At 47.6% G+C, this 15,271-nt stretch overlaps 1 protein-coding gene across 3 annotated transcripts in view; it reads right to left on the bottom strand.

The window, feature by feature from the left end:
* Nucleotides 1-581: 581 nt before the first annotated feature.
* LOC144143498 (uncharacterized) overlaps nt 582-15,271 on the bottom strand; it is a 90,607-nt gene continuing 75,917 nt past the window's right edge. For all 3 annotated transcript variants that reach the window (XM_077675270.1, XM_077675269.1, XM_077675271.1), the window contains 6 exons: nt 10,805-10,973; nt 7,838-8,035; nt 6,943-7,190; nt 6,435-6,641; nt 3,660-3,858; nt 582-1,897 (listed from right to left, as the gene is read on the bottom strand). In XM_077675270.1, the coding sequence (XP_077531396.1) occupies nt 1,744-1,897; nt 3,660-3,858; nt 6,435-6,641; nt 6,943-7,190; nt 7,838-8,035; nt 10,805-10,973 (1,175 nt within the window). In that variant the 3' untranslated portion in view covers nt 582-1,743. The remainder of the gene's footprint in view (nt 1,898-3,659; nt 3,859-6,434; nt 6,642-6,942; nt 7,191-7,837; nt 8,036-10,804; nt 10,974-15,271) is intronic.

The following is a 15,271-nucleotide window of genomic DNA, read 5'->3' as shown; positions in this document are numbered from 1 at the left end:
TGCAACTCGAAGAAACGCTGAGGCCAGGGCTACGCAGATATGTTACTTTTCCAGAAGAGAATTTCTTTAGCAAGGACTACACCAAGAGTTAATTCTACTCCCATAATTGCCAACAGTTTCGGTAACTTTCAAACAACAATTTTAGATGGTTCGAAAGCGCGCTTACACATGGACAAAACCGATGGGAGGCACGAGTACCGGTAAGGAATCTTTATCTGCGCTGGTCTTCGCGTCTCCTTTTTTTGTTTTGTCTCGGTGTAACAAGGATGCAAACCAACTAGCACGCATTTCAACGTTATCTCAATATAACTGGCATAAGTTGAATCTGGAAATTTTGCACGTATATTTGGGGGGTAGAAGGGTTGGTCGTTAGCTGTTCTTCAACTCTTTCCTGGTAGCGTTACTTCACAGGACAGGTTGCACATTTTAACACTGAACAGACGATAAGAGTGAATTTCTAGCACCCTTCAAGGGTGCTAGAAACCACCACAGATGGACACCAACGCATATTTGCACACAATATCGCCTTGCATACGACCTCGTGATTATGCTCTGTTGAAAAATTACACCCGAACACCAAAGGTTTTTTAAAATATCTTTAATAAGATTCGCACCCACGTAGCACAAACAAATAATCGAACATTACAAAAGTTGCCGTCAAGGGCTGAACAGTCTTGCCACAAAAGCTGCAATCATCTCCTTGTACTCTTTAGGCTGTGAGTCACCGCAGCGGTTGCACAATCAATCAACTGCGCAATGCCGAAGGTAGAATTCACGTTTGTAGTCACGCGTGGCCCTACTTTCACGCTACACAATTCGCCGCCATCGCAGACGTCAATGCTTACAACAGGACCAGCGTTCTTGTTACAGGCAATGCGGGACACTACGACCGCAGGCATCGGCACTCTCGGTTCCGTGTCGAAGCAGCACTGGTTTCGCCAGTTTCGCTAACCTAGGTGATTGGTGGGACACTCTCGACGTTCACGTATGTGTATATGATGGCTGATATAGGGACAATGAAACCATGGTATGTTTCATCACAGCACACTTAACTTTGCTTGTGAATGGCACTTTGTACGATGTGGATGACACCTCGCTAAATGCTCAAGGGAATGCTGTTTGTTCACCGTGTAGCATTAGCATGGCGAGATTCTGAGAAATGTTTGTTTCCTTCCGTTCTTCCTTCGCTCTTGCGCATACTGACGTATTAATAGCATTCCCCGCTTTAGATAGCTGCTAAAAGACCAGGAGGCCCTGATCTCTCGGGTGGTTATGGCAGACGTAGCACGCGGCATACCGAAGCGGGATGGCCATCTACTGCCCATCGCTTCTGCATCTTCCCCTGTTGTTTCATTAGACGCTTTCTCTATCTCCCTCTTTCTCTCAACACCTTTGAAACGCCGATGCAAGACGTGGCCTTTCCACACTGCGTATCCAACAGTACCTCTAAGAGCCAAAGAAAGAAAGGAAGGAAGGAAGAAATTTTTTTTGGAAATGTTGTCAGCATGGTCTTGTATAAAACATACATTTGTACACTATTGAGCGTTCCGTGCGTGCGTCACGTTAGCCAAACGTGAAGCTCAAGAGCAGTTCTCAGACTAAAATAGCGATTGTCGATGGAGTTCCGGCCTCCTTGTACGAAGGCATGCTATCACACAATTGTGATTCAGAGGCGCTGGTAAGCGTAGGCTCCAAATGTCAGCTTCGATGGAAGTGCCGTTGCAGCATTGCGTTTCCTAAAGGTCACGGCTTTACATTCGGGTCGATGAAGCAGGGCAGGGCGAAGGATCCGGGCTTCACGAGATCTTCGATGGAAGCTCCGGTTCCCGCGATGGTGCCGATCAATCCCACGATCAAGATTATCAGGATCACCACTTTCTCCCAGGTTGGTATCTTCCTGCAACGCGAAGAGAGATAGAGAGAACCTTTATTAGAAAAGGATGACCACCGGTCACGATGGGCGAAAGGAATGGGGAGTGAAGAGGAAACCGATCAGCCGTGTTTGCAAAAATGGTTCATTACTGACCACAAGAAAAAAAAGTGAAAGGTTCGTTCGTTGTGAAACAAGTGCTGATTTTTGAATGTCCATAGGTCTGCGTCCATAAACATCCTGTCTACGCTACTGATCTGTGCCACTGATGGCAATGGGTCTTAATGCAATAAAGGATTCTCTCAACTACGGGCTCAAGGTAAGAAAACACAAGCTAATAGCAGGCATGGCTGAATAAATTCCGAGAACGTGGCGAGTGTCGGTGGCTTGGGTACCTAGTTTTTCTAAGTAGGTTGGGCTTTAACGATTGTGTCTTGGGAAGAAATTATCCTATTGCCTAGAAAGTTTAGTGACACGGAATTAACGAAGTGAAGCTGACGCTACAGACAGCACGTACCGTATTTATTCGACTGTAAGGCGGTCACGATTATAAGGCGAGAGTGCAGTTTGGAGAGTAAAAAAAGTTAGCTTCTGACTGCAAAGATATGTCTGGCTTGTATGTCTGGTTGCGAGGTTCCACTTCACGGCTGGCAAGCAGCCACTGTAGAGTGGCGGGCCTTTGCAGGAGTTCTTATGCTCGTTCAACAAAAGGGTACCCTCGAACTTCATTAAAGACCTGAGCGTAGCTTGGCACACAAAACGTGGTGACTGAATGATGACACTAGGATAAGTTGTTATGTTTGTGATCGGTGGCGCGCCCTTGGTTGGGAACGACGTTGAAAAAAGTTCAGAGGAAATTTTTGGCACGACTACTGCAACTTCCCGTCCAAAAACGGCACCTTATAGTTCTTTACCAGAGTTGAGTAGGTGGTACGTGCCAAAGGCAGCTTAAAAGGATGCACGTCTGGGTCGAGTTGGCCATCCACCATTTCTACAGCGGTAGCAAAACAAGGACGAACACAAAGTGCTTCTGTATTTCTTCGTTTCTCTAGCGCTGTGGAAGTGGGGATTAAAGGCGCATAAATGTTTACATCCAGGGGCTGAATCCGAGGACGGTAACTGCCTCACTCTCTCAGTGAAGGCGGTTTTCCTTTAACACGAAAGTGTTTTATGCCCGGGTACACCAAGATCTGACCGGCGTCATATCCGTCATGAAAATGACGTCGCCAGGAAAAGTTACATTGACGAGGCTGCGCCCGGATTCGATCCACGAACTCTCTCGCTGCAACAGGAGCTACACAGCGCTCTGCACACTGCGCTACGAATTCAAGCGCAAGGAGGCCCACGAATGCATATCTTTCCGACTACTTTCTTCTTTCAGATGCCGTCTAGGAGAAGTGAAGCGAAGTACTAGTTCATTATGACACTAATGAGCGCCGACAGTTGGTGCCTCGATGCCAGTGTCTTCGTGTACGCGGGACGCAGGTGAATTGAGGCACCCCCCGCCTCCTACTGCTTTCGATTTCGGTTTCGGTTCCGTTTCGTTCGCGCGGTTTTCAAGGGGCTGTGGTTTCAGTCGGATTTACGTTAATGTTCTGGCGCGTGCAATCCAGCGTCTAACGTTGACGCGGCTAGCGGTGCCAACCGACGTAATATAAAAAGCGATGTGCAAGTTCGTATGGATGCACAACAAACATTTAAATGCGCATGTGCAGGCACATTTCACTTTCGTGTTTTACCGATTCCTATGAAGGAGGCATCAACCACATTTTTTCCCTCTTCCACGCACCTGTCCTTCCATTCGGCCTTTTCGCTGGAGTCGGAGCAGAGCTTGTAGTAGAATACCACGGGTAGGATGAAGGTAGTGAGGCCCACCATGAACGAGCCGACCAGCGGAAGTACCTTTCCGAAATGGGGCACCGTCTCAGTGGTGAACAGCAGCAACAGCATGATGACGGACCGAAGCGCCACTCGCTTCCACGTGAACTCTGCGAGCACGCACAGAAAAAGAAAAGAAAAAAAACAGGCAGCGCATGCATCAGACGCACGTGCCCGGGCACCCTCTGCATTCATGTTCCGCCTGCCTTAAAGGAGCCATGAAGACAAAATACAAGTTGGGTTTATTAGAAAGACTGCTTAGTCTCGATAACAATGATACCAATATCATTGCAATCTTCGAACAAGTAACTGGGATATAAAAGAAAACGTGTGAAGCAGGCGCGACCCCCTAGCCAATTTTCCGCAACTTTTCTATGACGTCACGGAACCTTGTTTGTGCGATTGGCGGCCGCCTAACTGACCTGTCGCGACGACACATGACTGGACGTCTGTAATGGGGCCTCTAGTTCCATTTGACCGCATCGCTGTAATGCTAACGTGCAGTTAACGCACTGAAAATTATGTTTTATTGTTGGCCCGTGTGACGCTATTCTTACCCATAACACGTCACTGTGGCGCAAAATTTGAAACTTTTTAAATACTTCTTGCTTCTTTTCGTTAAAAAACATCTTTTGTGGCTGTAATGGAGCTGAGTGAGACACTGAATCTATAGTTCTTTCAAATTAAACGAAGTTGTATTTTCTCTTCATGGACCCTTTAACCCTCCCCCCAGAGCACGGCCACACGTAAATCCAGAGACCCTGTTGGGACAAGCTACCAGCAACAACGGGAACTCCCGGCCCACATCATCGGGGCCCTCAGCGGATGCCTGTACCGAGGCGGCTGATTCCCAGCAGCATGTCATAGCGGAGCTTTATACGGCTGGGGTTCCGTGTATTTTTCCTGCGTGCAATAGAGGACGCCTTGCGGCAAAACCAACGCAGAAATGTGGGCTAGTTGGTGATAGGCCTTCGACATGGTTCGGCATGATCCCGTCCCATCTCTTCGCGCTTTTTACGATGGCAAAGACAACTTTATTGCGATTGCTCAGCACAAAACGGCTGTAACTTCTGTTGTATCAAAACATTTCCACAAGCAGTTACACGGCCATCGTTCGTTGAGATGACTCTATCAATACTCCGAGTTTCTTTTGCATGTCTGAATGAGATCACAGCGACGTTGTGCACGATACAGAGTTCCAGTCTACCGCCAATGCATGCGCGTCTGAGGAAGAGTATGGTTAGAGAAAAAGGCTGTAACTGTGTTTTTTTTACCAAAACTTTCTCAACAAAATTCATACGAAAATCAGCCGCTAAGGGAACTCCATGATTTCTCATTTTTTGTCATAATTAGTTTGCAGGGAAGCTTTAAACGTTACGGAATTCCCGTCTGCCGTCTGTATACTCGGGCGTAGTACGGGAAGGGTGTGGTCCCAGAGGAAGGCGACAGCTCTTGTTTCATCGAATCGGTCCCAACAACAAATTCCTAGGAGTACTTATGTCTTCTTACGTGCTTTGAAGTCAAAAGCCTGGTAATACTTATTAAGAACACCGTCACTGCCCCATCGTATTTCTGTATCTTTCTTCGCTTTCGGCTCTAGTCTGGCAGAAATGACGTCGACTGTTTTTTTCCCCCATGGGGCGTCATGTTCAGCTTAGTGTCACTAGATAAGGTTAGAGAGTATCGGCACTCTTTTCTCACATTGTTCCGCGCCGCCACCGTGATCATTGGTCAGATCGCACCACGTGACATTCGTTTACACTGCGACGGTTCATGGGCGCCGCCATTTTGTTGCTTATACTTTTTGTGTTGGTCACCCGTGATAGTCTCAGCTCGCCCTCCCTGCTCTGCGGCTGCGCGCGACTGGCTTTCGTACCGAACGTGAATCCAAGATAACGCGCTTCGCAGCATTTCAGTTGCAGAAATGCGTCCGAATTTGCCCTCTTGCTGCGTCTTTCCCAACTATCATCATCATCAATGTGAGCGGTGAGGCCGCCAAAGCGGCAATCTGGCAACACTGATAAACACCAAAATGGCCGCCGTTGCTCACTTGCGTGCCTCAGTGACGGTACTCTTTAGGTCATATAGTGACCCTAGTTCAGCTGACACGCAGCACGCACTATTCTGCACCTTTTGCGTTTCCAGTGCGCAGTTTTGTGAATTTGGTGAAGCGGGCACATTGTCCCTTACGCTCCCGTAGTGTTCCTTCTTTGTTTTAATACGCCATGCCAAGAAAAAATTGACATCCAGCTGAAATGTAATTTTTTCTTTGTAGCCGTTGGCTACATTTCCTGTGGAGGTCAAATTTTCCTTCGCAGAAACTTGCTCCACCTCGAGGAATTTCCCTAAATAGAGTCGATTAACACCTTACCATCACTTAGAGTTAGTGATCAATTCGCCCTCGCGCTACAAACGGCTAGTCTCCTGATCAGCTCAGCTGGTGGAGCGACTGCCCTAGTTAGGTAGTGGTCCCGGGTTCGAATCCTAAACCAGGACATATTTTTCTTCAACTGCGAAGTTTTTGAGAAAGCTGGTTCGCTTTTATTTGTAGCAATTGGCCACATGGATGTCAAATTTTCCTTCCCAGAAACTTACTCAACCTTGGCGATTTCGCGTGAGTCTGGTCGATTAACTCCTATAGGCCATGTTCCACTGTGCAGCAGAAGTGACTGCCTGCTTTGCTTACCTGCGGGGACGCCAAGGTGTGATTCGACCTCTTGACACATGGGGTTGATGACGATCAGGAAGGCGGTGATCAGGTGGACGATGAAGAAAAGCTGGACCGAGAGGCTCACGGTGCCGTCTCCGATGGACATCAGTATGTTAGCGTTCACTTCGTTGCCGAAGGTGATGAAACCGATGATGGCCATCAGCACGTACAGCGTCACCAGGGCTGCAATGCCCGTAAAATGGTCGTCAAAAAGTTTTGCCGCGAAGTTCAAATCAATTCACAGGCTCTTTGATCAGCCGTCCAACCAAACAACCAAAGGACTAACAGGTACGGCTCTCTAGTTTACTCGCTCCCTCGCTTCATCATTCACTCACTCTTACGGCAGTCATTAAAAGCCAAGAAACGTCTGGTGCGTTGATCGACTGGTTGATCCATTGATTGATTGATTGATTGATTGATTGATTGATTGATTGATTGATTGATTGATTGATTGATTGATTGATTGATTGATTGATTTACTCACCGACGGTAGCGTAGGCGACGGCCATTGGGAAGCGGCTCCTTTCCCTCATGTCATTCTGTATGGTAGGAAACATGGCGGCTCCTCCGTATGAGAACATGATGGTGCCGAAGCCGCGGAAGAAGCCAGCGAAGTGGACGCTCGGCTGCTTGGGCCAAGCGGCGCTGCCCCCAGAGATGCGCACGCAGCACAGGGCCACGATGATGACGAATGCTATGGCCGTAGCGCCCATGGCACCGAAAGCGGCGAACCTGCCGGACAGGAGGGGGGTCGTATTCGGCATGTTAAAGAAGCTCGATGGTGCACGTTTCTTGGTGGTACACGGGAACAGTGTACCGTCACAAAACGTGGTCCACGAGAAGCTCGATGGTACAGGACAGCAAAGTTCGTCGTCACACATGGCGTAGGGGACTGTGCTTCGGAACTTGCCAATGGAATGAACGGGATGTAAAATCTCTATCACTGGATGTCCGGCTTGTGAGTAGGACCTTCCCAACCGTTCGGCAAGATTCTTGTGCCTCAGATGACATTACTAATCTGTGGATTACACGTTATAAAATGTATTTTTTGTTCACCTTCAAGGCGGCAACCAAGGCGCAAGGACGTACTCGCGCTCCCCCCGTAAGTCTTAGCAAGCTTGGTTGAAGAGTAAAATTTAAGGAACTATTTGCTGGGACTTTCCTTTCCAACCAGTTCAGTTTTCAGCCACAATCATGTACTGAGCTGTGGTCACAAGTTTTGCCATCAGGAGCTAATGACTCATGACGTGGGCTCTGCAGGCGCGCGGACCACACGTATTCCGTTCATGGATATGACATGAAGTTCACGAACTCAGTTTCATGGCCCTTGATTGGCACCGGAGCGGATTCCCTGTAACGGCCGTAGGCACCTGGCTTACCCGAAGTCCTTGGGCGTTCCCAGCAGCATGAGCACGCCCATGAACACAGCGATGATGATGAGCCAGTAGCAGAAGGATATGTTGACCTTGTGGTCGGAGAACTGCCTGGTCACGTCCATCACAAGCTCCGCCGCCAGCAGCAGGAACACAGACCCGTAACCGAATAAGCCCAGGATCTGGATGGCAGACGTGCCAATCCTGCAGCAGTCGCCAAGAAAAAAATGAAATGGTATCTAGGAATTCCAGCTGGCCATCTACTTAGAGCGGCAGCGGTCCAGGACACGGGTCTTCTTCAACTTGTTAGTGCCTGATAATCCTTCTGAAAATGCATCTCAGACAGCATATGCTCTTTGTTTAAAGGACTGCGCTGGGGTTTAGTACGCAAGCGTTACTAAAGCATATGCCCACAATGCAGCAACACATTTAAGGTACTCCGGGATATGCCAGACTGCATATCAAAGAGGCTTCTTTATGGCTACTGCTGAGTTCAATTTTTTTTGGAAGCCCTCTTTTCTTCTCTTACATGTGAAATTGTTTGGCTCAGTTTTCCTTTCATGTTTAATTTTCACTTTTCGACAGGGCATGAGCCAGCTGGGGGTATAAGAAGGACGAAGTGCAAGTTATCTTGTGTGTCCCGTAAGTGCTCTCAGTTTTCAAATTTCCTGGCTTCTTCAAACTGTAATGGCAGAAATCAAGGCTAATACTATCGGCGTTTTCTTGTTTGGCTTTCCTTTTTGCATAGGAGACTAGTTCTTAGCACTCCGCTTAAAAATAGAACTCTCAGCGAGCGAAACGATCCGACAGAGGAGAGGTGCTGTTGAAGGTTGCAGGAAGGAACTTTTGTGCTGCGTTGGGCAACCAGAGGCTCAATACCGTAGCAGTAGGGATGATGATGATGATGATAGCGCAGGTAATGTGTTGATGGCATAAGGAGAAGAGAAAGAGAGTAAATGTTTATTGAAAAAGGAGAAGAGGTCGGCCTGAGAAATGGATCTTGGGCCTGCTACTTCCCTCTGGGGGGAGGGTACTGGGGACAGAAAGAGAAAGGAATGAATATGGAAGGTATTGGGAATGACAATGAAAGCGACAAATGAACTATGTACAAGCAGTAAACCAATAAACGTCTCACGTACAACGGGGCGCTGAATCAGATGACAACAGTTCACTTTTAAGCACATGACTATCATCCATGAAAAAAAAAAAAACTAAACTGCTCAGACATTATTTCGCAGTCTGTTCAATTTTGTCACACCTAGAGGCGAGAATCCAAAGAGGAGTCACCAAGAAATGTTAGCAGGGCTTTAACGGCTAGGCTTTGGTTCCTGTTGTCAGCCCACGTGCCCAAAATCTTTTGTTCGGACAGAGGGCGAGTGTACAAGCGTAGTAAAGCTGTCTCAAGGTTCATTCGCTCACTCGAGTACTTTGGACAAGCACTAAGCAAATGTTCGATAGTCTCAGGACAACCGCACAGAAGGCAGTCTGGGCTGTCCTCTCGCCCGATTTCTTAGTAAGTATACTAGAGAGGAAACTTCCCCTGGGATTCCATGTCGTGGGGGGTTATGGCAAGACCACCGCTTCTGGTTTGGGCTTGGCATGGCAATTGGATTCTTAAGCGGTTTTGGGGATTTGCTTTCTTCACTATTCATTCACACGTCTACGAGCTACGAGGTAGCCGAAATCGACCCTGTTCTGTGGAAGCAGTGAGCTGTGGCAACTGCATGTTCGGTGAAAGAGCAGGCAGTGCGTGATCGTACCTAACGTTGGTCATGCCGGAGCCGAAGGAACGTATGACTGTGCGGGTAATATACCACCGCGAAGCTTGTAGCTGATGAAAAAAAAAGAAAAAAAAAAGAAACCAAACGTACTTCGACGAAGACAAGATTCTACAGATGCGGGCGCCTGTGTCCGTCCTATCTTGTCTTCGTCCACGACTTTTTAACGCCACGTTTTCTTTTTTCTTCAAGTATGAACCAACTTCCTCACCAACAAGTTTTGTTACACTGTAGCTGACGGTCGCTGCACCGGTTCACCCCGAAGGCGACGTTGTCATAGGCACGCTCAAAAACATTTCCAAGCTCTTCGAACAGCTTATTATTTGAAATAATGGTAAAATAATAAAATAAGGCTCTCTAATGAGTTTCCCCCAAAATATTAACATCGTTGTTGACTGACAGCTTGACCTGAAGAACAGTAGGCAGAACCGTTCCGGCTAAAATACGCTTTACTTCCTTTTTCCTTACCTTTAAAACACGACCAACTAACTAGCCCATACTATTCTCCACTTATATTATAAGACGCCACTCTTTGTGTTTTTGTGGCACTGTTCGAATATACGGCCACCAAAACGTTTCGATACAAGCCAATGACAAAAATAATGCAAGCGCACGTTATAATGTAATGTGCAATGTGCAATTATAACATGCAATGTAAGGAGCTTACATCGCTTATTTAATCACCGAAACTTTACTTTATAATCAGCTGTGTACGCAAGAAATCATTCATTTTTCGTAACGTTTTTTTCAAATATATGTTTTCTGGTATAATTCCTGTGTTTAATATCTGATGAACTCTGTACGCGAGTATTGTTTCATTGTGTTTACGAGATATTTTCTTTGTGTCATGCTATAAACCGTATATTTTGCGTATGCTATAGTTTGCTTTTTTTTGTATTCTTTCGTTTCTACATGTAGTGTAACTGAGTGCTTGAAATGTTATAAATGTATCAACTGCATGGGCCCGGCACTAGCATTACTGCTAAGGGCCCAGATGATCTCTTCAGTCTTCTGTAAACCCATGTTTGAAGAAATAAAAATGAATGAATGAATGAATGAAATGAATGGCGCTCCACGACTACACAGGCGGCCTCGATATGAACCGCATAGTCGGTCGCTGGCGCCAGATTCCTCTCTAGTGTACATAGAAAGAAACTATGTGTGATGGCAACAGAGAAGCAAAAGCGTGTCGCACCTTGCGTACTTCCCGTACGCCCGGAAAGCAATCGCCGGGTAGGGGTCTCGTACGTGTCCCCTGTACATGTCCCAGCGCTCCTCCAATATGGTCCAGCAGGCTCCCAGCCTCCAGCCGCAGTAGCCCGAGGCGAACGCCGATGCTATGATCAGGAATATGCCCGACCAACCTGGAAATACACACAGGGGTTCCTTGTAAGTGTTACTGGACGGCTCACGAATTTGATTTTACTGTTGTTACGATCGGCGTACGGTGTTGCGAAGACCGTCTGCAATATTATTGGGTTCAATCATGCAATCCTTCCGTTGTCCGGTTTTCGCCGGTCTCAATCCTTTTCTCATTGACGGAGAGCGATCCGGCTTTGCACGCAATGACGCGGCGGCGACTGACGCTACTGCCGGTGGTAACTTTCCTGCCGGTGGGAACCTAAAATAAACCTCCTCGATTAGAAGACCACGCATCTAGATCTAGATAAGAAACGTTTTGGCCAGTGATTCACCACATTCGTCCAGTCTCAGCCGCAGAATGAGTACATGAGTACAAAACCCAAAGGGAAATTTTGGAGGCTTTCTATAGACTCTTTTATCTTCGTCCTGGGTGCTGCCATTGTATCAGTGGGCTGTGCAAGCTGCCCTATAATTGGCGCAGTCGACAGGAAGATGTCACTGCGCATGCGCAACACAGCCCAGAACATGTTTTGATCTTATTAAGGCTTAACGGATGAAAGGGTAATGAAAGGGGGAAGCAATTGCGTCAGTGACACGTCATTGCTCCTGCCTAGCAAAGAGCTGAGATTTCAAAACGCTGTGGTTGCTTGATAACATTCCGTTCATGCGATGCATGACTATTCCCACATGCGCAATGCTGTTGCCGGAAGGTATTTCTAAGCTTTCAAGTGCCTTGTTCGTTCAGTTGTTAGTGCCACCTTGTCCCTTCGTTTTCTCCTACTGTGTCCTGTGTTTACCGCTGGTTTTTCATCCATTCAATGAGTACATTTTCCGACACGTTTCTGACACGAAGCAGGAAGCCTTGCTTCGGCTTTCCCGCTTTGCCGCCCTGCAACGGCTGCACACTCTTTTTTACACCACGTGCAAGCAGTGGCGGGAGTCACGGGACTTGTCGAGGCGGTGCAGAGGCAGGTGGAGCACCGCGCTTTCCCTTCACGTCAACATCGCAACGACGGCACCGTTGCAAAAGAAGCTGTTTTCCATCTCGCAAGCACCACACCTTTCGCGCTCTTTCCACTCTAGTTCTGTGCTCTGCTGTCGCTCGCTCTGTTTACCGATCGACGCGGCTTTGCCAAGCGACACACACAAAAAAATTCCCCACGGCCCCACCTGTTGCTCACACATTGATAAAATCAGCCGAAGTGCGCGTGGCTTTGCGTAAAGGGGCCACAATGACAAGATGCAAGTTTGGTTCAGTCGAAGGATTGCCTCGTTAGAACAGCACTGATCTCATATTTTAGCTCAAGCTTCACTCAAATTAGCTGAATAATTACGAATAGGAGAATGGCCATGCAACCCAGTAGTTCATTTCCCGCACTAGAACCTATGACGTATTATGGGCAGCTGTGTGATTGGCTGAGGCCGTCTAAAGCAAACGCAAGTTAGGCAGGGATTATAAGCTGGCAGAACGGGGTATTTGCGCTTAAATTGTGGGCCTGCTCTCTACGGCATGCCAAGGAATGAGGCACACTGCGGTTGCGTGAAAGAACTCTTTACTTACATCTTCCAACGCGCTGTCGCCCGTCCGGGCATACACACACAGACACGCCAACCAAGAACACTTCGCGTCCCGAGTTCGAGTCCCCGCGCGCGGTTCTTCAGCCCCACCGCCCGCTCCTCCCCATCGCTGCTTCTGCTCCGTGTCCGCCAGCGCCATCTCTCGGGGCCCGACGTCCCCAGGTCCCGCGGCAGCAAAGTGTCCGCGGGGGAATCTTGGAGGCCATGCGTGGCCGGTGGGTGACCGGCGGCGGAGAGGGCCCGAGGAGAGAGCTCGTGGCGAGGGGCGCCGAAGCGCTCCCCACAAAATTTAATGCGTATTATTTTAATAGCAGTAAGAATGGTGGTGTAAACAATGAAAGCTACGAAGGCACACGTAAACATACAAGCGATAGAGCGTACTGCGCGCACTACGCCGGTTATAGCTTCACAGCCGTCCGGCTCATTGAGCTTACACTCACCCACTGGCATAAGCAAGATTGCCTTCTGTGATCCTGTTTGTCGCGAATACCCAATGTTTGACGAAACGAGTGCTATCAACTGTCGCAAAAATTAGCCAGGTACAAATCTGGTCGAAAACATAGCAAGGGTGGACAGCAGTCCTGAGCGGTATGGTGGCGCCATCTAGGAGGACTGACGGTAAACAAGGTGTTTTTCTGTTTGTTGCAGGTCTATAGTCAGCATACTAACGTTCGCTTAAGCACCGGCCCTGGATACGTCATGTCAGACGTTAAGAAACACACGATTCAGCGGGAGAATCAAAATTTTGGCTTAAATTGCTTCATTTCTCAGTGAATAAAGCATCGTTTGCTGTCGGACAAGCGCTAGGGGCACTATAAAACACCAAATCTTTTGAGTAAAACAAATATGTATTTTGTCTTTATGTCCCCTTTATGGTCCGCTGGAACACGCCCCTTGGCATGGGCAAAGTATCGAACAAGGAAAAATGCTACCCATTCAAGAACTCTTTCTACTTTACACACATTTTTAACTTACTTCCTCCCCCCTCCCTTAACAGGCCTAGAGCCCGCCGGCCACGAATAAAGACTCATCTCTCTCTCTCTCTCTCTCTCTCTATCTCTCTCTCTCTCTCTCTCTCTCTCTCTCTCTCTCTCTCTCTCTCTCTCTCTCTCTCTCTCTCGCTGTATTCCTTTTTTGAAGCGACATAAAAATGCGTGTTTCTGTTTCTGTCGCGAAACGTGCTCTCAAAACGACATGAGCTGAGGGCGGTGCCCCTTTATATAGTCCGTTTCTCTTTACCTCTACGGCACTTCACTTTTACAATCTGAAAAAAAAAAAGTCATTAAATAGATGCCTTTTCCGGAGTACTGATGGAAGTCTCCTGCCAATAAACTTTTCTCTCTCTTTCATGGCAATTTTTAAAAGCTCTGAAAGCTGTGCATGGTACACAGGCGCATAACCTAAGGGGTGGACAGCCTTCGTGGTATCCTTACGTACCACTTTTGGCGATACCCTCTTTTCACAATCCTACGTGCTTCAGCAAAAAACAGTTTGTGAACTTCACTTGAAATTGGTGCCTCTTATTAGTCCCTGGTATTTATGGAACTGCACGGGTCCACAAATGCAGGGGGACCGGCGCGAAGAACACAGGGTATACTGCCTTCTGATCGCTACAATATTAACTGGACCCCTGTCAGGAGCAACATCCAAGAAATACCTACTATTACATATCGAAATGAGCTTTAACCACAACTGAGTTGTAGACGCGAAAGACAGACGCACACCGATGATGATTGCCAGATACTTCCGGCTCATACCCATATACACACACACACACACACACACACACACACACACACACACATATATATATATATATATATATATATATATATATATATATATATATATATATATATATATATATATATATATAGCGAATCAGAGTTGGAAATGAGGGGCTCGTTGAAAATAAGACAGAAATAAGGGTTGGCAGTCAAGAAAACCTCGGAAAGCAAAGGGAAGGATATGGTAGGTGATCGAAAATGATAAAGAATTTGGAAAGAAAGAAAGTGGAGAAAAAATTCTCGCCAGGTGGGATCTGAACCCACGACCTCCAGAATACCGGTCTGTTGCGATAACCACTACGCTACCGGCGGGGCTATCTTTCCCCTCCACTTTCTGGGGTATTTATGTCAATGTAATTTTTTTCCGGTGCTTGGGGATGGTAGCCAGCGCCACTCCGACTTCTCGGGGTGAAGGGGACCTTCTTTTTAACCCCCGGGCCGTGACTCGAGTGTCTACGACATGTCGAGAGTGGTCGACCAGCGTTGAACCCTATTAAGCTCCCTATGGCACCAAGACTGCCAGAACAGAGGCCCTCGCTATGCATGTAGCGAATCAGAATTAGAAATGAGGGGCTCGTTGAAAATAAGACAGAAATAAGGGTTGGCAGTCAAGAAAACCTCGCAAAGCAAAGGGGAGGATATGGCAGGTGATAGAAACAGGTAAAGAATTTGGAAAGAAAGAAAGTGGAGAAAAAACGCCCGCCAGGTGGGATCCGAACCCACGACCTCCAGAATAAGTCGCCCCGAGAAGTCGGAGTGGCGCTGGCTACCACCCCCAAGCACAGGAAAAAAATTACATTGACATAAATACCCCAGGAAGTGGAGGGGAAAAATAGCCCCCCCTGTAGCGTAATGGTTATCGCACCAGTCCGGTATTCTGGAGGTCGTGGGACTTCCCTGTGACCTACTTCGCGGCTTAACCATACAACCTTCTT

Source organism: Haemaphysalis longicornis, unplaced genomic scaffold, assembly GCF_048455015.1.
Source record: "Haemaphysalis longicornis isolate Haplotype H1 unplaced genomic scaffold, Haemaphysalis longicornis Haplotype H1 scaffold_6, whole genome shotgun sequence".
Lineage (NCBI taxonomy): Eukaryota > Metazoa > Arthropoda > Arachnida > Ixodida > Ixodidae > Haemaphysalis > Haemaphysalis longicornis.
This window is presented reverse-complemented; position numbering and strand designations above follow the sequence as displayed.